We start from the raw sequence: 24,885 nt of genomic DNA on the forward strand, positions 1-24,885 counted from the left end.
GCTGATCCTTTGTTATAATAGCCAAGCCAAGCCTTTGTTATAAGTTGAAGTCTCGCCTCAGTTCATTATAACAAAGGATCGGCCCGCCGCGACCGCAAGGACTTTGATTTTACTTAGAAACCAGCAAAATGTCAATTTCACGCAACTTATATAAGCTCAAATTTGTTGATTTCAGGTGAAAAGTGCTTAAAATGTTGACTCATGTTAACGCGCGACGGCAAGGATGTTGATTTCTCTTAGAAAGCAGCAAAATGTCAATTTTACGCAACAGAAAAGCTCAAAAATGTCGATTTTAGGTCAAAAAAGGTTTAAATGCTGATTTCATGTTAACCCGTGACAGTAGGGATGTTGATTTCACTTAGAAAACAGCAAAATGTTAATTTCACGCAGCGTATAAGCTCAAAAGTGTTGATTTCAGGTCTAAATAGGTAAAAATGCTGATTTCACATTAACGCATGACGGCAAGGATGTTGATTTCACTTAGAAAACAGCAAAATGTTAATTTCACACAACTTATAAGCTAAAAATTGTTGATCTCAGGTCTAAATAGGTAAAAATGCTGATTTCACGTTAACGCGTGATGGCCAGGATGTTGATTTCACTTAGAAAACAGCAAAATGTTAATTTCACGCAACTTATAAGCTAAAAATTGTTAATTTCAGGTCTAAATAGGTAAAAATGTTGATTTCACGTAACGTGTGACAGAAAGGATGTTGATTTCACTTAGAAAACAGCAAAATGTTAATTTCACGCAACGTATAAGCTCAAAAATGTTGATTTCAGGTTTAAATAGGTAAAATATGGCGGCCGGTAAATAGTGTTAACATCTGGAACTTACTTTGGTTATCTGGGACAAGGATTATCTGCACTGAACAAATAAACATCAAATAAGCACTTTTCCAAATACAGCAACGTCTTAAATGGCTAAAAATCACGAGATAAGTACATATTTTTCGACAAACGCGATCGTAGCTTTATGTCACGCACCGCCTAACAGATTAACAAATTAACCCTTCTGCGCAATGTACGGGTCTCCATACATCTGCATGTCCGCTGATCCCAGAAGTTCAAAACACTACAAATCATGCCGATATGAAATAAAATCAACGCAACCTGGATCACAGATCTATGTTACAATCGATCACTACTTGTTGGCCATTATTATCTTTAAATGAAAAAAAGCCAAAACAATCTAGTTACCAGTTTGAGAAACGCGAGCAGAGCGTGATCGCAATGCATGCTGGGAAGGGTCTTTACACCTTGTGCGTGGGAAAACATGGCGGTCGATACAAGACAAATTTTATAAGTCAAAAACCAGTTCTCGCTTTCCAAACTTTGACACTAGCCATGCTTGGCAAATGAGCCACAACTCACAAGAGGGTATTTTTCTTGGGCAAGAACTGCTGTTGGACTTTGCTGCCTGGCTCGATCTGACTTCGAACGCCAATAACACGATTACAGTATATCAGCTACCTTTGAAGTTTCAGAACACATTTTGATTCTTTAAAACGTGCTGATGACTTATGGGTAATTATCGAGGCTTTATGATGCCTCTCAACCACCAGGCAGGCACACAAGGTACTTTCACACAATGCTTAAGATATTAGTTGACAGAGCTCTAATGCGGCACATCTCTTTTTTGTTCAATGGTATTTCATTTGCCGCTTGATTGATTCACGTGTTGTGTTTACGTCACAATAACTGATGTAAACAATCTGTTCCCAGATTTCCGTTCTATATACTATTTTCCTTTGACTTTAAGACAGCTAAGATTCAGTGGAATACACTATAAACAGTCTGCCTGTTTGCTGTTCAACAAACTAATAAGGTTTCTTTTGTTTTTTGTTCAACAAAAGATCTCCAAAAGATGCTGCTTGGAAAACTGAGCTTTTTGCATACGTTCTTTCTCGAGAACGAAGAGCGCCCCAGCCAAAAAAAATTCAGAGCAATGTTTCTCCGGTAAAACGAAGCCTACATGCCAAAATTCAGCTATTTTTGAACACTTTCAAAATGGCCAAAAAATCTAGGGCACATTCTTGCACGCAGCCTTTCAATTTTGTTAACATTAATTATTTAGGATTTCATCTTCCTTAAGCTTAGTAGTTTAATTCTGAAAAAAATCTAGTTTTCGGAGTATCACTTGTGTATTGAAACTGAAAAAAGGTGATTGGTAATTCTTGTGGAATAAGGCCCACTGGATTTGAGAGAACACAAATAATTAATTTTTTTTCCTCTATCGACTTGTGATTCTGGTTCTCTAAAACATTGCACTTGTGTTACAATAGAGAACCATGAAAAGTGTTTTCTAGTTTGTAATACCAAATTTACATAACTAATTTATTTATTGAGTTCTTTCCTACTCCTACCAAAAGCAGCGTCTGTATTTATTTAATTGCAAATGTTTGCCAAAGTTAATCATGTGGTCAATCTAAAAGGAAAAAACAGATTGCAAGCATCTTTATTGACGAAAAAGGCTTCCATTCGCTTATTTTTGTTCTTGATGAAGGGAGCTTTCCAAGTTCCATGTTGGTTTCACAAATGATGAATTTCTCAAAATGTACCTCACGTTTATTGCTCTCAGCAGGGTACTTTTTTCGGGCCGTGGAAGAGACTTTCTCACAACATAATATGGAGTATGGGCTTTCAGAAAATTTTAGCTTCAAATTCAATGTACCAGTGGGCTTTTGATGGTAGTGAAATTAGCTAAAATTAGCCCTTTCGCTCACAAGCTTCGATGAAGGTACTTGTATCAGCCTAAAATATTATAACACTTGGAGCTGAACAACTCACTATAGAGGTTATTTGGGCAAGATATGAAGAAATCCAAAATTTTGCAACTGTCATCTCATTTTCAGTATTTACAGGAATTGACTCTTAATTCTGTACCATACACTGTATTTACTCAAACAAACACTGTCTACAAATGAACTACACTTTTGGGATGAAAAAGTTAATATGCACTGCCCTTGAATAAGCACTGCGGTACTGATTGTGCACATATTTGAGGAATTCCCTACAAAGTAACTTAAAACAGCATCAGAAAAATCTTCATCGAAAGGAATGTTGTAGAAGGGAGAGTGAGATCGAAGTTAAGTGAAGACACCACTGGTAGGTAAAAAGGTAAAGTTTGCATTAGAGCCAAGCAGCCCATCAGTCTGGTGTTTATCCCAGTTTCCTTAGTATGAAGTGACTAGGAGTATTTCTACTCCCCCCCTGGATGGGATGCTAGTCCATTGCAGGATTACCCCCAGCAGTAAATTCATTGGTACCCATTTATATACCTAGGTGGAGATAGGCTTTAAGAGAGTAAAGTGTCTTGCCCAAGAACACAATGCAGTGCCCCAGTCAAGGCTTGAACCTGGACCGCTTGATCCAGAGTCCAGCACACTAGCCATTTAGCCACCATGCCTTCCACAACACCACTAGTACTGGTAATTAAACAATTGAAAAGTGTCAGAAAAGACAAATGCTGACAATCACAAGACACTTTGTTACAAACTAAAATTTTCTTACAGATAGAATACACCATTATATTAAAAGAAAAGATTTCTTTGTGGCATCCAATTCATTTTGTAATCAGTGCAGCCCTCAAATAAGATGCTGTAGTCGAATAAGTGCTGCACTTCAGGTTTAAACAATTTAAATAAGCACAGTGGTTTATTCGTGTAAATATGGCAATCAACTTCACTGAGAATTTTTAGGAATAAACTCACCTTTTGTATATTCCATTGGTAAATAGAGATCTCTTCATCGAGTTGTGGCTGACCTTGACAAGCCATGGGACCTCAAGTAGTGAAAACTACACGTACTACCACCAATTTGCCTTTTCTAAAGATGAATGACATTTTATTAATAAGTCATTAACAAACAAAATAATCTGTATTTCAGGTATGCATATACATACACAATTTACTTGTATGTCAAAATAACATTTTTAGACAGAAGTTTTCCAATGAACACAGTTGATCGAAGGAGCTACAGAAAGTCCCTGGTTCATCAATGTTCAAGCTGTTAATTAACATCAGCAATCAGTAGTATGAAACATAAGGCAAATTGTTACTGCTGCATGGATGGGGTGCAGTAGTACATCACAGGATACCCCAAATATTTTGTTAGCATGCCCTAGCAATTTGATGGTACCCAGTGAGTGGGTGGATTGAGGAAATGTCCCTGGGCAGGGCTCCAACCAGACCAGTCAATCCAGTCCAGGTCACAAGACCACCACCTCTTCCCATCCCCAGACAAATTAACTGTTTTACATGTATGGGTTATTGACCAAGTGTGAGGTCAAGATGGCTGGATATTGGCCAAGTTCTTTTTTTGCGTGTTTATGGACCAAGACGGAGTCGAGGTCCATAAACTTGTGAAAAAAAGAATGAGGCCAATATCAAGCCATCTTGACCGAACAAGCTTGGTCAATAGACCTCTTTAGACTGTTACGTCATAGGGTGAACACGTGACTTACATTGGGTAAACAAACATTCGTGTTTGCAAAGGTATTGCAGCGAGAGACCGCAGAGTTAGGATACGTTCTCTTCTTTCGACGTAATTTCGCTTGTTTTCGTTCAAAATGGTGCACTACTGTTGTGCTTATGATTGCTGCAACAACTCAACTATGGAAGAGCTATCTTGGCATGGATTCCCAGAGGACAAGAAACTCCTCAAGGTGAACACGTGTAACCTGATCGCTCGATCGCGTAAATTTGTGTTACATGTGGACCTGTAATTTAATCTGTTTACCTTGTGGGTTTGGATCTCTAGGATAAAAAGGGACGTGAAGAAAGATTTTGCGGTCACGAAATATTCAAAACTTTGTTCAGATCACTTCCGAGAGGAAGATTTCGTAAACCCTCGCGCTAATAAAAGGTATCTGAGAGCTGGCGCTTGTCCATCAATTTTTAGCTGGACTAAACAAACACCGGAGCGATCATTACCAGAAAAATGAAGAAAGATCAAGGAGGTGAATCTTTTGCTAGAATTGGAATTAATGGAAACGGCATCCGAGGGTGAAGGAGGATACGACGAAACTGGTAGGGAGAACTTTGTTTCGCATTCCATTCAATCAAACATTGAGATACCTTGCGAGCATAGGTTCTCGGTGAGTGTTTTGAAAGATCTAGTGCACAGAAGAGATAATGAAAAGAAATATTTTAGCCATTTAACTGGGTTTTCCAGTTATGAAAAGTTTTGAAGGGTACTTGAGTTTGTTCTCCCTGGTGGTCATCGAAAGAGCATCACATACTGGAACACGAAGGTGAGCAAAGAGCGCAAAATTGGTACGTCGTTGTTATTCGACTCTGATCAAGAATCACAAAGTGATGAGGATGGGAGCTCGGAACCAGAAGCTGATTCTGGTTCCTCAAGAGATCATGTTCTATCTGTGGAAGACAAGTTTTTACTAGTTATGATGAAGCTTCGTTTAGGCCTAACCAATCTTGACTTAGCAATGAGATTTAATGTCGCAGAAGCAACAATATCAAATACATTTATTACATGGTTAAATCTGTTGTTTATACAACTTGGCACCCTGAAGATCTGGCCTCACAGGAACGTCATCCTAGAAAACATGCCCAAAAAGTTCAAGGAAGATTATCCCAATAACATTATTATAATTGACTGCACTGAATTAAAAATTGAGTGTCCATCATCCCTTGTTATTCAGTCCCAGAGTTATTCAAACTATAAATCTACAAATACATTGAAATCCCTGGTAGGAGTCGAGTCCATGGGAGGCTTTATGTTTGTCTCAGCTATACAGAGGGTCCATATCCAACAAATGGATAGTTTTTAGGAGCGGATTTCTCGATTTACTGTCAAGAAAAAAGGAAGTATCAGAAATCTTGGAAGGTGACAGCATAATGGCTGACAAGGGGTTGACCTAGGAGGAGACTTACAGAAAATCGGACTTCAACTTAACATTCCTCCATTTTTAAAAGAAAAACCTGAATTTAATGAAAATGATAGTGTGATCATGCGGGTGAGTATAGCTCTGAAAAGAACTGTTGTTGGTGACTGACGTTTCGACAACCTGAGCGGAAGTCATCTTCAGAGTCAAGTGAATAGTGTTTGTCAGTCGATGATCTTATAAGTCTGGTCCATTGAACGTGATTGGTCAGTATAGCCATGATGGTATTGGCTGAAAGACTTGTGTAAAGTTTGTCATCAGTCATTGGTGGGTTTCAATCCGTCTATTGTTAGTCAAGTAGGTCGGTTTTGGTCTGTGTATTGTTAAGTCGGTCTGTTAGAAGTCTGTTTGTCGGTTTCGTTTCTGTCATGGATAAGTTGTTTGTAAGGCGCCAGTAGTTGTTGACATCTGTTAAGAGGCATTTGTTCTAGGTTAGTGTACCAGCTTTCCAGAGTCAGTCGTTGAAAATAGTTTGTACAGTAGGTTAAGCACTGAGCAGAGTCCCAGTCAATGTTGTGGTTTGTCAGTTGATGATGTACAGCAATGTGATTGTTGGCATCACCATTTCTCGTGGCTCATTTGTGTTCAGTCAGTCTCGTGTTAAGGTTTCTGCCAGTCTCACCAAAGGCGTAACCAAAGCGGTATCATTTGTCAGCAAGTTGCAAGGACGTGTTCCTCCACGTGTTGCATCACGTGGAGGAACGCGCCCTTGCAACTTGCCAACAAACGATACCGCTTTGGTTACGCTACGTTGACGACACCTTTACCACCGTTCACAAAGACGAAATTGACGATTTTCATGACCACCTAAACAAACAGAACGCCGACATCCAGTTTACTAAAGAGATCGAAGAAAATGGAAAATTTCCTTTTCTAGACTGTTTGGTAAGCTGCAACAACAACGAACTACGAACGACAGTGTACAGAAAACCGACGCATACCGACAGATTACTCGACGAATCATCCTACAACCCGACTTCACACAAAGCCACGACTATAAAGACTTTGACGAGACGAGTGCAACTAGTTTGTGACACACCGGACAGCTTACGTGACGAAAACAGATACCTTGAACGTGTTTTTCACAAAAACAACTACAACGCTGACTTTATTAGACGAAACATTTACCGACCTACTGAAGCTGACGCTACGAACAGGAACCCTACGCCTGTTACTACAGTGACTATACCTTACATTAAGGGCACTTCTGAGACCATCTCGTGGATCCTACAGCCCTACAATATTCGTGTAGCCCACAAACCTACAACTACGTTACGACACTTACTGACCAACGTGAAAGACAGAGACGAACCTAATGACAGACAGGGAGCAGTTTACAAGATCAAATGCTCCGACTGCCAGGCTTCCTACATTGGTGAGACTGGCAGAAACCTTAACACGAGACTGACTGAACACAAATGAGCCACGAGAAATGGTGATGCTAACAATCACATTGCTGTACATCATCAACTGACAAACCACAACATTGACTGGGACTCTGCTCAGTGCTTAACCTACAGTACAAACTATTTTCAACGACTGACTCTGGAAAGCTGGTACACTAACCTAGAACAAATGCCTCTTAACAGATGTCAACAACTACGGGTGCCTTACAAACGACTTATCCACGACAGAAATGAAACCGACAAACGGACTTCTAACAGACCGACTTAACAATACACAGACCAAAACCGACCTACTTGACTAACAATAGACGGATCGAAACCCACCAATGACTGATGACAAACTTTACACGAGTCTTTCAGCCAATACCATCATGGCTATACTGACCAATCACGTTCAATGGACCAGACTTACAAGATCATCGACTGACAAACACTATTCACTTGACTCTGAAGATGACTTCCGCTCAGGTTGTCGAAACGTCAGTCACCAACAACAGTTCTTTTCAGAACTACACTCACCCGGACGATCACACTATATGAACTACTGATACTCCTGGGTTCAAACCATTTACTGTGTTAATGAAAATGAAGTCATAAGAACACAAACAATAGCTAAACACAGGATTCATGTTGAAAGAGCCATTGGGAAGGTCAGGCGTTTTCTTATTTTCAACAGTAGACTCCCAATCAGCTCACTGGGAACCATAAATCAACTTTCAACAGTGTGCTGTTTGCTCTCAAACTTTATGGATCCTATTTTAGCTGAGGAAGTCAAAGACTAACTTAAAAATCAAGATCTACTTGCAAAACAAAACAGTGACGGAAACGTGAGATACATTAAATACCCTGTACCTAATGCTACCAGGGAAAGTTAAGTAATGCACTTGTTTGTAACAATAACAAATACACTTGTTTTCCTTGCTTTAATGTTGATGCAGTATTAACAGTTACTACTCTCAATGGGATACACTGTAGGTGTGGCAAAGTGACTGTTCACATGGATTAACAGATGTTGCCCTCTCTTTGCTCAAGAATGGAATGCAATGCTTAAAATAAAACATGGTTAATTTAGGTAACAGTGTATTGTTCCAGTAGGTAGGATCAAAGTTAATACATTGTACAAAAAGACTACGTGATCCTGATAGATATATTACAAAGTCACACCAAGGTAAGCCACTAAGGGCAAGTTGTCCCAGGATTTGTGCATAATAACCCTGTTTATCATCAGTTCTAAGCTTTGGGACTCCATCAACCATACTGCAGGGGAAGTTTCTATCCTCGCATGCTGCTTCCATGGTGTGATTCCTCCAAGTGTAGGGACACTTGATTTCTAGTAATCCAAAGGGACGGTCAGAAGTTGGGTCAAACACCTTACCATCTGGGGTAGCACCAAGGTAGGGGTGGGTGGGGTTAACAACAAGACCACTGTCATATACTGTAAAGTTCTTATCCAAGTGTTTCTGCATTTTTCTTGCAAGTGAGATCTAACTACTTTTTCATTTTCTTTTCCATGACAAATTGATGCTACATTTGAAAGATCCTTAGCTTCAAAACTACTTTTAAGAAATGGCTCTGTAGGGTCTTTTTTTCTATGAAGTACTTTCCCAAAATTTGAAGCTGTTAGTCGAAGTTTACGTTCTTCAAACCATGTGGGCTCCTGAGCTTGACTAACAGTGTTGATCTGGAGGTCCCAAGCTCGTTCAATGTTTATGCTAATGCTTTACAAAATTGGATCTGACATTGTATGTGTAAAGCTACTGGGAGGAATAAATGGCTGACTGCATGCACTAGAAATTGGAATCTTGGGAAAAACCAAAACCCCCTGTGGTTGCTGATCCCTTGGAAGTGTTACACAATTGTTTGGTTTATAAAAAGCAAAGGTTGTATTGGTTTCCTTTAAATCAGTCAGTTGATACCCTAAAGTTGAACCAAGAGGGACATTCCCCAAAACAGTATGTGTAGCTGTTGAACATTCCTGATCACTGATCAGGTATGAAAAAGGGGAATGTTTTTCTTTGTTTGAAAGATAATGACACATTTCCATGACATCTTGCTGCTTCCACCCATTTAACTTGAGATGTTTACCCCTTGCATCATAAAGTTTACAAGTTACTGGAGCCAGTTTTCGCTTGCCACCTTGGTCAGATGAGGCTTTGACAAAGGTACATTTCATTACTGGTTCTGGTTCAATACTGGCACCTCATGGCTTGTGCCACTGCTGTGGCACACTTGTACAAGTTTGATGTGCTGGGGTCCCTGTGATCCCCAACATACTCCAATGATTTAGCAGGTACAACAAGGCAAAAATATGGTTACAGTGGCCTCCAACCCTGCAATTAAGTTATTTGTATTTTGTCACATTGCAACTCATCAATACAATACATTTACATACACATGGAAATATGACTAAAATTTAACTCTGTATTAGTAATTGCACACTGTAAACAATGCAAAAAGATTGATTTCCATACATTACTGAAACGTGATTGTATATGTTGCAGGTTAAATTGGTTATCGGGTTACATCTGTTTCCAACCTAAGCTGATTTGTTTCAACCTGAACATAATTTACAAACAATTTATTGGACTTCAAAATAATTCAGATTATTGCTAAAATTGCTATCTACAGGTTAAAGCAGATTAATGTAGGCTGGAAACAGATTTTACCAAAAAAAACATTTCACCTGCTAACATGCACACTGACCATTGGATTTAATGAAAGCATAATTAGAGCTTTCAAAATTGGGATAAAATTTAATGAAAATTTTACTGCGTCCAAAACAAAACACAAATCTTTGTATTTTTGATAACAAAAATTACGGCAGGTTCAAAAAGCCCAGTTAACTATCGTCGGTTTTAAATCGACAAAACACTTTTCGGCTTATTATTCGATGTGTGCGTGCGACCTGTAATCCTCACCTGTGGAATGTGACCTAAAGTCACAGCCTACACCAGCATGATAATTATATTGTGATTGTGGTGGAACTTTGAGTTATATTTACCCCGCTTTGCATGAGCATTCTGCTTTTTCCACATTTCCTTTATCTTCTCTGTCTGCAGCAATCTTCAATTTTACAGTATGAGGAGCTTTGCTCTTCTGGCTTTCGAAACAACGGCCTTTGACATAACAAGTCCTCGATCTACTGTCTTCTTCTTTCACAAATACATCATGAATGTAATTTTCTGTAAAGAATTTATAACCTTTTTCTCCAATTTCTTTTTTTCCACATCCTTTTAGATGATTTACTATTGTAATTGCGGACACTTTAGCAAGATTTTGCAACGATTTTGTCCACGCTACAACAGAAAATTCATTAGTGCCCACCATCTTGAATGTCTTGTTTACCCAATGTAGACCACGTGACTGCGAAGCTAAAGAGGTCTATAAAGGATTTATTGTGTGGCTTTCACAGAAATTTTTCTTCAGCTCATGCAAAATAGGCCTTCTCACAGGACAACAAATGTAGGGGCATTGTTAAGGACTTAATGGAGCCAAAAAATTTTCAATAAAGAGAATATCAGATTACCTGAGAAAATTTGTGGCGCCAATCTTGTTAGAGATGAATGAACACGTTTTCTCATACTGATGAAGTGGCGCTACCTAGATCAACAGTTAGATAAGAAAGCTACAACAAACTGCTGAGTGCCCATGCAATCAATCAATGAAGCGAGGAGTCGTATAAATGGGAATTATTACCACTGAATATTGACAAATCATCAGTTTAAAGCGTTGTTTGCTCAGCAATGAAAACTTCATCTTGGTTTACATACCATTTATCTCAAAAGAATCAAATTCTTGTACGCTTGTTTGCTTGCCCGTAGGGAGATACTTTTCTCTGATGATTTGTTGACCCACTGTTTTCGTCTGTCAGCCTCGTTCTTCATGAAATACTTCACAGCCGTCCATGAGCCACTGCTAAACACCCTTTGGCTCCTTTGGATGCATTCCTCACATGGCCCTTTTCCAGGCTCAACACCTGAAGTTATTAGATGCCCTAGATGACTCAGGACCGCTCTCTTCTCTTCATTTGTCCATGAACGACTGCTTTGCGCGCCTTGTCATTTTCTCTCGCTAGAGATTCTTCACGGGACAACTCCGAACTTATTATATCATCTTCTGCGGTCTGAAATCGGCAGCACAAAACTAATGATTTTATTTTTCTTCGGTGGTCACCAGTGGGGGAATGGCCAAGTGACCTGGTTGCGGACTGCTCAATACGTAAAATTCAAATTGGACGTAGAATGTTGCATGGCAATGAGATTATTGTTAACTATCTTTAATAAACCACATGTCTAAACTTGATTTATTTCGAGAGATTTTGAGATTTATGGAAACAATTCATGTACAGTGGAACCCCGCCTCAGGTGAGGTCACCTTGTTATTACGGCCACTATTTTTGCCCCAGCAAAACGCCCAGACAATATATAAGAAAACCCCCGTTAACGTGGCCATCTACAGGGACGTGCTAATAGGAACTTTGCTTTAAATTAAAATTGACAACTTTGTTTCATTTTCAATAGGAGCGTATTGAAAGGAACGTTTCTTCAAATTTAAAAAACTCGACCAACACAGTGAAATAATGGTTACAGCAGACTAACCGTAGCAGTGTATCATGAAGTTGGCTTAAACAGGTTACAGTATCTGACGAGCTTTCCTGCTGACCGCTAACAACACGATCTAAGAAGGAAGAGCCCACCCATGCAGCAGCAGCATAGATTTAAACAGGAACGAAGAACTTGTGAAGTTTGATGTTAAAAAAACTGTTTTTACGAATTTACGTCTTTTGTTTTGTTAAGAGCTCAATCGTATCTACTTCATATAACATTTTTTGCTGCCCGAAAGTAATGAGCCCTAAAGGCCGCTAATTCCGAAAGTAATGAGGGTTGTTACTTTCGAAAGTCTATGTTAAGACGTAACTCAATTTAATTATATCAGTCATGAAAGTTAATACGGCCAAATTTTCATGGCCCATTGGTGACTGGATTCCACTGTAATTCCCTTAATTTTTTGTCATTTCTAATTATATTTGATGTATTTGAATTGTTTCCTTGTAAATAGTGAGGGCTTAATACCGGTCAAAACAACAGAAACAGCTCTGTGGGGCCGCTTAAAATGGAAGTCGACTTCACAGTTATCAAGGGAAGCAATTTCTGAGTTTCAATAAAGTTTATCTATGTATGTTAGTACAAGTGACTGCCTAATAGAGGGTGACCTCTTACTACAGGTTTGACTGTATGCCTTTTTGTGTCCAAGTGGACGTTGTCATTTTGGTATAATCTTATCATCATTTTAATGACAATTCGGCAACATCATTGTCGATTTGTCCAGAAAGAAAATTGATCTTTGATTTGTAATTAACCACCCATACCAAGTCTGCTAGTATGAGAGGGTTTAAATTCCACATGATGTTTATCATTAAAACCCAACCTTAAGACTTTTTACTGATATCATACTTTTCCGATTTCATCAGCTACGTTCGACGGGAAATCGACGTGAACTCTACAAGTTCAACAAATCGACTTGCTGTTTCCTTTGTTTCCAATCAAATTTTGTTTTGTTTGATGCAAAATTCACATTTCTGTTCAACTGATTTTAGTTCTGATGAACGTGTCAGATTTTTCTCCTTATAAATATCTTCTTGTAGGGGAAGCCTTGAGACGGAGATTTGTCATTCTTGTATCAATCTTCGACTGCATGTTTTTTTTCATGCTATTGAAGAATTGTTTCTCGAGCGCTTCAAATCTATACCAGGTGAAGTGACTTCTATTTGCTCGCCCCAATCCACCATTCCTAGAAAAAAAAGGCGGCAATCATGAATTCTAAGAGCGCAGGAACAAGGAGAGAAATGCAAGATGCTAAATTTTGTCATTCATTAAGTGTTCAAATACTTTCAAAATCAAGAACTCAATTTTTAATTTGACTTGCGTTTAATGTCTTTTGAGAATACTGGGCCGACAAGCAAAAGAAAATTCGCCCTTGGGCTAGAAAACTGAGGCTTACTTCTAGGGAAATTTGAAACCTTTTTGTTGTAAATGAGAAAAGACGATTGCCTGCAGAAATACTAGGCTTTAATCACCAAATCTCTGTCCTTACAAAACATGGCGGCCAACTGTAACCACGAGGCAACCACAAGCATTGCAGGCTTGCACAAGAAAGCTGAACATACTACATGTATGACACAATGAATTATAATGTAACGCAAAAACTCGCAGTGTTCAAGTCACGCAAAACTCGCAGTGTTCAAGTGTCTAGAGGGCCTTCAAGAGGGCCTTTTGCAATGTCATTTACACCACATTCACCCTGTCCTTTAAAGATTAAGTCTAACTACAGGACAACGAACTCATTGGGAGCGATGTACAGGTTCTGAATTCAGTACTGGTGTAAGTTCAGGTTCAAGTTCAGGTTCGGGCACAGACGATGGTTCTGCATCAGGCGTAACACTCACATGTGTGTCAAGGGGCAAGTTCTCTGCTTCCTCTGGAATACATTCTGGTGCTGGCTGGGCCTCGACAACTTCCATGTGGCCCTTGGGTGCAAGGTGCTTTGTGGCCACTGTTGTCTCCCTACCGTCAGGATAGCGCACATGCGCATAGTGAGGGTTTGCCTGGAGTAGTTCCACTTCATCGACCAAAGGGTCCATCTTACTTGTGCGTACCTGGCGTTTAATGTACACTGGGCCAGGTGTAGCTAGCCAGGTGGGAATGGAGGCGCCAGCTGACGATCGGCGTGAGAAACCAAAGAATCGCTCATGTGGAGTTTCATTGGTGGCAGTACACAAAAGAGAACGAACAGAGTGTAGCACATCGGGGAGGACATCCTGCCAGTTCTTGAATGGTAGGTTCTTGGATTTCAAACTCATAGTAACTGCTTTCCATATCACACCATTGCATCTCTCTGCTTGCCCATTTCCTTCTGGATTGTAACTGGTAGTTCGGCTTGAAGCTACTCCTTTTGAAGACAGGAATTCCCGTAACTCTCTGCTCATGAATGAAGCTCCGCGGTCTGAATGGACATATGCTGGCATTCCAACAAGTGAGAACAGCGATCTAAGGCACTTAATGACTGTGTTCGTGGATACATCAGGACATGGGAAAACAAATGGGAACCGGGAATACTCATCAACAACCATAAGGAAGTACTTGTTTCCGTTATTTGTCGGAAGAGGGCCTTTAAAGTCGATGTTGATCCTCTCAAATGGCCGAGTGGCTTTGATAAGGGGAACCTTCTCTGGGCGATGGTACTGAGGTTTACATTCACAACAAATAGGGCACCGGCTTGTCATCTTCTTAATCTCATCGAGGGAATAAGGTAAGTTCTTGGTTCGCGCAAAGTGGTTTAGCCTGGTGATGCCTGGATGGCAGAGTGCTTCGTGAAGCTTAAAGAGGGAATCTTCAGTGGCCATGGCACACGTAGTCCTGGACAGTGTGTCAGCTGGGACATTATCTCTGCCGGGGCGATAGACGATATCAAAACTGAAGCAGGAGAGTTTGAGTCTCCAACGCAGGAACTTCTCTTTCTTTATCTTTCCGCTGTGCTGCTTGTCAAACATGTAGGACACCGATTTCTGGTCAGTTTTCAGGATGAAGTGTCTTCCAGTAAGGAAGTGTCTCCAATGCCTCACCGCTTCTATTATGGCCTGGGCTTCCTTCTCTATGGATGCATGCTTCAGTTCACTGCCTTGGAGAGTTCGCGAGAAGAAGGCGACAGGTTTTCCATTCTGGTTGAGAGTGGCTGCTAGCGCTACTTCGGACGCATCAGTTTCGACTTCAAAGGGAATGGTCTCATCAATAGCGGTGACAACAGCTTCTTCTATCGTCTTCTTGAGACTTTCAAATGCTTCAACAGCTGGCGGAGGCAGAGGGAACAACCTGCAAGAAGCAATTGGCTTGATTCGATCCAAGAACCTTGGGATCCATTGTGAATAATAGGAGAATAACCCGAGACACCTGCTCATGGACTTTGAGTCATGTGGAATGGGGAGTTCACACAGGGGCCATAGACGATCAGGATCCGGCCGTATGGTACCCTCCTCGGTGATGTATCCGAAGACGGGGAGACGCCGGGTTGAGAAGATACACTTTTCAGTGTTATAACAGAGGTTCTTGCATTTGGCAGCTTCAAGAAAATGTTCCATGTTAGTGTCATGGTCCTCTTGGTCCTTGCCGCAAATAGTAACATTGTCAAGGTAAGGGAAGCTGGCCTCAAGATCATTCTCATCTACAAACTTCATCATCTCTCTCTGAAAACAGGCTACTCCATTGGTGACCCCAAAAGGCAGGCGAGTGAACTGATAGAGATTTCCTTGAGTTTCAAAGGCTGTGTAAGGCTTGTCTTCCTTCTTAAGCGGTACTTGGTGGTACGCACTACGTAGGTCGATTGTGCTAAATACTCTGTACTGGGCCATCTTGTTGACCATGTCGCTTATTCTGGGCAATGGGAAAGCATCTAGAAGTGTGAACCTGTTAATTGTTTGCGAGTAGTCGATCGCTAGCCTCTTCCTGTGATTCTCGTCTTTAGTCACTACGACTTGTGCCCGCCATGGTGAAAGGCTTGGTTCAACAATGCCTTCTTTGAGTAATCTTTTCACTTCCTCGTCAATAAAAGCGGAATCCTCTTGGCTGTATCTTCGAGACTTTGAGGCAATTGGATGGCAGTCTGCAGTCAGATTCGCAAATGGCTCAGGTGGGTCTATATTCAGTTTACTAAAACCACAGGCGGCCAAAGGTGGTTCAGAGCCCCCGTAATGGAAAGTGATGCTTGAATGCTGGGATTGGAAATCAAGACCAAGGATTAGGTCATCACAAAGTCCAGGCAAGACGGACAGTTTGTAATCTGCATATTTACGTCCTTGGTAGGAGAGATCAGCGACACAGGTACCGGTGATACTAACTGTACGAGATGCTGATGTAGCCATGGATACTGTACCAGATGAAGGCTGAACAGTAAGAGCTACCCTCTCTACCAACCTTGGATGAATAAAGCTTTCAGTTCTACCACTATCAAAGAGGGCTTTGACCTCCAGTCCTTGGATGATTACAGTTCCTGAAGACTTTGAAAGGGATTCAGGGGCACCAACTGTGGCAAGTGTAGGAGACGAGGCTGCAGCTGAAACTTTATTCTTGCTCATCTTCTTTCCACGGCAAACTTTTGCAAAATGGCCCTTCTTCTGACAATTAGAGCAAACTGCATCACGGGCAGGACATTTTGAACGAGGATGGTTGCTGTTTCCACAGAAGAAACAAGTAGTCGCTTGAGGTGAGCCATTTGGTCCCACCGCAGCTAGCGTGCTGGGATCTATCTGTTCCTGATCCACCGTAGTGGTGGGTGGAATGGCTGCATTGACAGATGGAGGACCAGAGTAGGACTCGGAATTACGCATAGCCAATTCCAGAGAATGAGCTTGATCAAATATGGCCTTCAAATCTAGCGTATTATTCTCCAGTAACCTCTGGCGGATTGAAGGTGACCGTAAACCAGTGATAAAAGCGTCACGGATGCTTTCTTCGCAATATTTAGAAGCAGTGACACTTTGGAAGTTGCAATCCCTGGTAAGTGTTTTCAGAGCTTGGAGGAATTCGTCCAAAGTTTCGTGAGGTTGCTGGCACCTCGTGGCAAGGATATGGTGGGCAAAGATTTCATTCCGAGGTTTCACAAAAAGAGCTTGTAATATTTCTACGGCTGCCTCATAGTCGGTGCACTCCTCGATGTGTTGAAAGATTGAGAGAGAAACGTAATTCGCCAGTACCGAGAGCTTGTCGAGGTCTCTTTGTGGTAGGACAGCCAAAAAGTTATCGAAGGTTCATTTCCAATGAAGCCATTCTTTCGAAGCTTCGCCACTGCTAGGGTCCGTTTCCAGGCGCTCCGGACGGAGTACTTTGTCCATCGAGATTGGTGATTAAATTGTTGTAAATGAGAAAAGACGATTGCCTGCAGAAATACTAGGCTTTAATCACCAAATCTCTGTCCTTACAAAACATGGCGGCCAACTGTAACCACGAGGCAACCACAAGCATTGCAGGCTCGCACAAGAAAGCTGAACATACTACATGTATGACACAATGAATTATAATGTAACGCAAAAACTTGCAGTGTTCAAGTCACGCAAAACTCGCAGTGTTCAAGTGTCTAGAGGGCCTTCAAGAGGGCCTTTTTTGCAATGTCATTTACACCACACTTTTTATAGTGGTTAGCCATGAATTGTTGTGGCTCAACTGTCAAAATATGAGTTACAGGCTAGGAACAAGGCTGAAAAAAAAGAAAGGCATAGGCAGATAAACGATTAGGATGTGTTTTGAGTCTCCTAATTTGCAGGGGATGAGAGCAGGATGGACAATGGCGGGAGTAGGGAGATAAAGGTACAGGAAATGGGAGGGTATCACCTCTGCTGTCCTCACCCACTTAAATAGGTTCATGGGATAGGTCTGAAATTGATGGAGGGATGCGGTATCAGGCGTCTTCAGATGGAGCCAAAAATATTTCTTGGATGAAAGATATCGCCACAGGAAGGCTTAGGCAAATTACAATACAAGAGGGCAAAAGTCACTTCTATTATTCAACAGGCCGAAAAAGGGGTTTTTCAAGCCATAACCTTCTCGGTTTTAGGCTTAGAAATTACTTTTTGGTGCCGTTGTTGTCTTGGCCAGTAAACCAGGAGATTCCATCATTTATTCCTGTGACAACAGCAAACAGAGTCTGGCAAAAGATGAGTCATCTTGGCAGTCCTGCTGATAAAAGATTTGACATCTTAACAACAGGAATACTGAGTTGCTGTCCTCACAATATTATGCTAAGAAATTGTTAACATACCCAGTCTTTGTTTTTTCCTTTTTCAGCTAGTAATTTCAAGAAAAAGCTTTGGCTATTGGTTGTAAAAATGCGTGCAATTCTGCAATTAGACCTTATTAAATTTAGAGAAGTCACAAGTCTCTACATAAAATACAAAAGCTGATTGCTTACTCCTAGATACAAGCTGGCAGTGTCCTAATACAAAGTTTCTTGAGCCATAGCCTTGTTGTTTTACTTGCAATTTAATGCTTTATATTTGCCAGTGGACTGCTAGATTTATTGTGACAATGGCAAATAGAGGCTGGCAAAAGATGAGTCATCTTGACAGTCCTACTGATAAAAGATGCAACATCTTAACAACAGGAATGCTGATTTGCTGTCGTCACAATGGAAAGAAAATGTTACCTAACATGCATATGCCCAATTTTTCCATTCTTGAATGGTTTCTTCTCCTTCCTCTTTTTTCCAAATGTAACAACCACAACAGGGCTAAGGCTCGAATTATTATACCATTTTGCCTCATGCAAGATCTCTCACGAACACTGATGTAAGGTTTAATATTTAAAACTCTGCTTCTAGACACGTATTCTAAGGACACTTCGGCCTTTCTTTTTCTATCAAGTTTTGCCAAAATCATACATAATTAAATTGTTCCATATTCAAAAACTCCTTTATGGGCTCAAAGCACAGCACATAGGTTTCATTACTTAACATTCTTTTCTTCTTTTTGGATTTTTGAAACGAAATAAACTATTCCTAGACACAACTGATATGAAGGGGTTATGACAACGACAGTACCTTTGTTAAATTTTAGGAAAATTTATTGGTGTGAGCAATTTCATGCACGATATTAACCAGGTCAGTTCAGTCTACCTTTGAAAGGCCTTTTTTTGAAGGGCTATTCTTCAGGGCTCTGATATCCAGACATCACCTTAAGCTTTGTTTGCATGTACACCATGGGACTGGTGTAAAGAAAGTGTACAATGCCCATATAAAAAAGACGGGGGTGTTCGTCAGAAATTTTGAAAAGAACCCCTAAGAGGTACCAACATCCTGTTTTGTAGGCATGGCTCAAAATCCTCGCATTAGAGGTACTGATTCTTACATAACACATCATATCCTGTCATGGTTTTTTCAGCTTGATACCCTAAAAGGTACCACAAAAGCTCCTGGTGTGGACCTTTGGAGGCTAAACACCCTAAGGGGTACCAAAACTGCATTTTTAACCCCTAAAAGGCATGACAAGCAGCCTCATCAATACTACAATGCTACACTCATTTTCTTAAGACTCAGTAAACAACACACCAGAAGAGATGGGTTCCTTGGGAAACCCACCAGGTTTAAATGTACTTGTTTATTTACTTCAATTTACACATAGAAGCAAGTCATTGGTTTTACTTCCAATTGGTCAAGAAATTGACACAAGACTTTTGTAGCCAGCACCAAAGTAGCTCAAAGTGTAACAATGGAAAGCCAATAATAATAATATTAGTTGTTGTTGTTTAACAGAAAAGCATTTTTGACAGTCAATGAAACTTTCATGGTATGTGGTTAAAACAAACATGGAAACAGACATGTGTATTCATGTCTTTAACAATTTAATTTCCAGTCATACATGTATACATGGCCAACCATGTCAAACCTTTGGGTTTTGCCCTTTGATTTGAGGCTTTCACCAATATGGCCTTTTTGTGCCAATGGAACTTTTTTCTGACACATCGCTTTCTTTTGTTAACATAACTGGGTCATGTTTTTCCCTCATACTGCTACTATCTGTAAGAGGGCAGACTAATACATGGTGCATTAATTTTAGGGTTTCCAACTGCAGCCTTAAGGCTGATTCATAGTTTTCAGGCTGGGGCCAAACCGGGTTGGATCGAGGATAAGATGACGTCAAAGACTCACTAGCTTAAAATTGCAGGGTGTAAATGCAGCTTATTGTACATGCAAAACACGAGTTTAAAAGTCTGAAAGTTCGAAACTCCCGTGCTGCATATTAATTTAGGTGCGTGCACACACATTACATTTTGTGAGTCTTTGACGTCATCTTATCCTCGATCCAGCTCTCTCAAGATGTCAAAGTTAGTAATGGCAGACCATTAATTAGGAAAATTTCAGTCAAAATAAACAGGTGTCTTTTTGAAATGAAGGCTGAAACCTTCAGTCCATTAGTGGTTCAGTTACATAGTTTGCAAATACAAAGAAAAAGTACAATTGATTTTTCGTCACAGTAGTATTTTAAACAATTTTTCCGTTTACAATCTATGTTGCTGTTCCAGTCTGTTATGATCAGACGTTTGTTGAATTTACTGTTTGGTTTCAATGACAGATGCTAAGACCGGGCTGATTATTTAAGTTTATGCCCACTGTCTATTCTACATGGGGCAGCCCTTACAATATCACAACAAGCTGGTAAAATGCACCAGCCCTTTCCTTGTTTTTCAAACCAAACAAATAAAAAATGCTATATATTAGAACCAACAGTTTTGAATTTAAGCTCTTAAGCAATTTTTGCCTTTCACAATCTACATGTATGCTGCTGTTTCAGTCTGTTATGATCAGACTTTTGTTGAATTTACTGCTTGGTTTCAATGACAGATGCTAAGACCAGGCTGATTATTTAAGTTTATGCCCACTGTCTATTCTACATGGGGCAGCCCTTACAATATCACAGCAAGCTAGTAAAATGCACCAGCCCTTTCCTTGTTTTTCAAACCAAACAAATAAAAAATGCTATATGTTAGGAGCATCAGTTTTGAATTTAAGCTGTTAAGCAATTTTTCCTTTTTCCGTGGTAATGTCAACTAACCAATTCAAACAGGCATCACACAAAAAGGCATTGCACTAAAATGCATCATGCTAAAAGGCATCACACTGAAAGGCATCACTCGAAAAGGCATCACGCTAAAAGGCATCACGCGAAAAGGTATCACGCTTAAAGGCATCACGCGAAAAGGTATCACACTGAAGGGCATCACGTGAAAAGGTAAAAAAAAGGTAAAGTCTGCATACAAGCCAAGTGGCCCATCAGGCTGGAGCTTATGCCGGTTTCTGTAGCATGAAGCGACTAGGAGTATTTCTACTCCCCCCTGGATGGGATGCTAGTCCATCGCAGGGTTACCCACAGCATTAAGTTTGCCAGTACCCATTTATACACCTGGGTGGAGAGAGGCACTGTGAGAGTAAAGTGTCTTGCCCAAGAACACAACACAATATCCCCGGCCAGGGCTCAAACCCAGACCGCTCGATCCGGAGACCAGCGCACTAACAATGAGGCCACCGCACCTCCCCACATCATGCGAAAAGGGATCACGCTTAAGGTGGCTGAACACAGTTTTTGATACTTGTGGTTCATTCACCTTTTTCTTTAATGATTACTCTTCCAAACGCGCGCTTTCTACTGTAGTTTCAGCGATCACCGTCAGCTACCCTCGGTGCTCGACAACCTTGTTTCTAGGCTCTCTCTCTCCTCCGCCTTCACTTTGCGCGGCTGGTCATGTGAACACCTGTTGCACAAACTTTTCCACCAGGGTAGGGTCAACGAAAACTTTTTATCAATTTTCAGCTGGTCATCGCTTAGTCTCCTCCGAAGCCTTTTTTTGGGATGTCACGCAATTATCCCCCAAGGAGAGCGTTGCGTGACATCCTAAAAAAATGGCCGCAGAGGAGACTAGTCATCGCTGTGCAAACTTCATTTACATTTTAAGCACTTAATGACTGGCCCCAAGGGAAACAGTGAGTTTTGTTTCCCCAAGACCCTCAATGTTCCCGAGGCTATGCCTTAACGATCAGACCGCAACTCCAGTCCTCTGGGATTTCCTCTGTCTCCCACACCGTGCGAAATAGGTCTTCTAGCAGGCACGCAGTTGTCTCTATGTCAGCCTTCAGTAGCTCTGTTGTGATTGAATCCATTCCAGCTGCTTTGCCATTCTTCATGTTCTTCAGAGCCTGCTTTATTTCCTGTCGGGTGATACGTTCGTCGCTTACATCTATTCCGTTTTGCTGCCTATCGTCAACAACTGCGGGGGCTACTGGATCAGGCCAGTTCAGGACATTGTCGAAATGTTCTTGCCATCTGTGTCTGATTTCTTCTTCTGTTGTTAATAGCTTTCCATCCCAGTCTTTCATCATGTTCATTCTTCGTGGCCGGTCGTTGTATAACGTCTTCGTTACCTCATACACCTCTTTTAGGTTGCCATTCCTTGCAGCCTCCTTGGCTTCCCTAGCAAGCGCATTTGCCCATTCCTTCTTGTCTGCTCTCAAGCTTCTCTTTACTTCCTTGTTTTTCTCATTGTATTCTATTCTCCTTTCTCTTATCCTTTCTGATCTTGTCTCTTCCATCTTCTTCAATTTCCTTCTTTCGTCAATTTTTCTCCAACTTGTTGCACTTATCCAAGTCTTGCTCTTCCTTTGGCTATGACCAAGAACTGACTTTGCCGTTTCGCAGTTGGCCTTCTCGATGTTCGACCATTTCTCCTTGACGCTTTCGGCAGTCTGGGTGTCGTCATTTCCTGTTTCATCAGACTCAGTTTCTGTCAAGCAGCTAAATCTGTTCTTAAGCTCTAAGACAAACCTTTGTCTAATCTCAGACACCTTTAGCTTGCTCAGCTCATATTTCCGTGCAGTCGTTTCGCCTAGCTTTCTAACCACCCCACTTAGCTTCAATCGAATATTTCCAACAACCAGGTTGTGATCACTTCCAACGTCGGCTCCCCTGAAAGCCCTGGCGTCCTGTACCGATCTCTTAAATATTCCATTAACAGCTATGTGGTTGATTTGATTCCTTGTTCTTCCATCTGGAGAGGTCCAGGTGTACTTATGGATGTCTTTGTGGGGGAAGATGGTCGTTATAATGGCCATGTTGTTGGCCACACAGAACTCTATGAACCTTTCACCATTATCAGATCTGTCGCTTCCTAAACCATGCTTACCAACCACTCCCTTTTTTCGCCCTCCATTTGGTGCCCTAACTTTGCATTCCAGTCGTCCATAGTTATGATGTCATGTCGAGGTGTCCTGTCATACACCTGTTGCAGTAGTTCATAGAACCTGTCTTTTTCATTGGTGTCAGCGTCATTGGTCGGTGCATAGACTTGAACAATGGTTGTTTTTATGTGCTTGGATTTGAACCTGGCTGTTATTATTCTGTCGCTCACAGGGTTCCAGCTCTCTAGAGCCCTAGATGCCTCCTTGCTCATCATAATGGCCACACCGCTTTGGTGTTGGTTATCGTTTCTGCCAGCAAATATTATATTCACTCCTGTTTGTGTCCCAACCTGCTCAGACCCTGTCCATCGACACTCACTGATCCCTAGGATCTCCACCTTGTACTTTGCCATCTCTCTACAAACCTGAGCAGTCTTTCCGGTGCTGTACATGGTACGCACGTTGCAACATCCCACTCTCATTGTCTTCTTAGGGTGAGTCAATGCCCTTATCCGCATGCAAGTTTCCTTTCAGCTTTCACCTGCATTCCTCATACTGCTGTCCATCAGGATGATGGAGTCGTCTCCCATAAGACAGCAGGCCGCTGATCTCGCTCCTTGGTAGTTATCGGTACACTCAAAAGAGTGGCCTTGACATCAATTTCCGCTCTCTGTAATCACCTTGCTTTTACGGGATGGGGTGATTGGCCCCATGCCCAACCCCCAACCTGGAGGACCAGGTTCAGATTTCAGATTTTTTATTAATTGACACTTTACAGACATATTTCACTATCGCACAGTATTACAAAAAATTCATTAATTAAAATAAGGAAAATATAATAATAAAACCAAAACAAAATGTGCTCAGTGACCAAAGAAGCATATGCTATCGTGTTGGTCACTGACAAAAGACAAGACACATCAATTAATAGAAACAATGCAATAAAGGAAGTAAAATGTGAATAACAAAAGTATTTGAAATAAACAAGTTAAATGAATAGATCATAATGCAGAAGAGTAATATTGAGTATTTAAAGGGAATAGTTTATATTGCTTATAAAAGGAAGTGTAAGGCAGTTTTTAAAAATCTGTTGGAATAATTTCCCAAAGTTTTGATGTAACAAAAGAGAAAGTAGAGGACCCATAGTTATTATTTACTTTTGACCTATGAAAATTCAAATTCGCAGCAAATCTTGTATTGTAGGTATGGACTTCAGATGCCTGAGTAAGGGTTCTATGGAATATAGTTGGAATGTTTGTTGAGTCATTTAAAATTTTATGAGTAAATAGAGCCACTTTTAATTTGTACACATTTTCAAATTTGAAAATCCCGACAGGGATTTTCTGTCGGGGTGTCCTTCCCCTAGCCACGGGTACCAGATATTTAAAGGCGCTGGAAGCTCGCCTTTCACCATTGTCACTCAGCTACATCGTATTACCAGGGTCACCAAACGTGGAGGTGTGACATATGACTTGCTGGCAGAGCCTTTTTGAGACGGTAGGCATTTCTCAGCACTTATGAGTTACCTAGTGGCAACAGTAGCTCTCACCGGGACCTTTTACCAGCCTTTGACCCCATCGATTTGTATAAGAAGTACAAAAACCCAGAACAATGTGTTAATGAAGGCAGTAACATGACTTGTGAAGAACAGCCACGTAGTTACATTCCTGATATTGACACTGAAGACCTCACTGAGGAACAACGTCTCATAGTAAGAAAAATGCTTGCAGAAGAAGCCGAGTCATTCTCAAAGACAGATGATGATGTTGGAAGGGCAAAGTTCTGGTGGTTATGAGTATATCTTAGTCATCATTGACCATTTTACTTGTTTCGCCCAAGCATACGCAACAAAGAATAAGTCAG

At 40.9% G+C, this 24,885-nt stretch overlaps 3 protein-coding genes across 3 annotated transcripts in view; all 3 read right to left on the minus strand.

Annotated features, from left to right (window-relative positions):
• Positions 1–590: 590 nt before the first annotated feature.
• LOC145501133 (uncharacterized) overlaps positions 591–24,885 on the minus strand; it is a 114,514-nt gene continuing 90,219 nt past the window's right edge. The window contains exon 2 of the mRNA XM_081480688.1: positions 591–1,165. The gene's annotated coding sequence lies outside the window, so the exon portion shown is untranslated. The remainder of the gene's footprint in view (positions 1,166–24,885) is intronic.
• Positions 21,871–22,956, minus strand: LOC145501600 (uncharacterized). The gene has a single exon (XM_081481037.1). The coding sequence runs from the start codon at positions 22,954–22,956 to the stop codon at positions 21,871–21,873; it is 1,086 nt and encodes a 361-aa protein (XP_081337163.1).
• Positions 23,013–23,504, minus strand: LOC145501601 (protein CFDP2-like). Its single transcript, XM_081481038.1, has one exon. It carries the CDS (start codon positions 23,502–23,504, stop codon positions 23,013–23,015), a length of 492 nt encoding a protein of 163 aa, XP_081337164.1.

This window comes from Orbicella franksi, chromosome 10, assembly GCF_964199315.1.
Source record: "Orbicella franksi chromosome 10, jaOrbFran1.1, whole genome shotgun sequence".
NCBI lineage: Eukaryota > Metazoa > Cnidaria > Anthozoa > Scleractinia > Merulinidae > Orbicella > Orbicella franksi.

Bases quoted from the DNA above. Each gene is read 5' to 3' on its own strand.
- LOC145501601 (XM_081481038.1), bottom strand. From the start codon at position 23,504: ATGAGAGTGGGATGTTGCAACGTGCGTACCATGTACAGCACCGGAAAG.
- LOC145501600 (XM_081481037.1), bottom strand. From the start codon at position 22,956: ATGGCCATTATAACGACCATCTTCCCCCACAAAGACATCCATAAGTAC.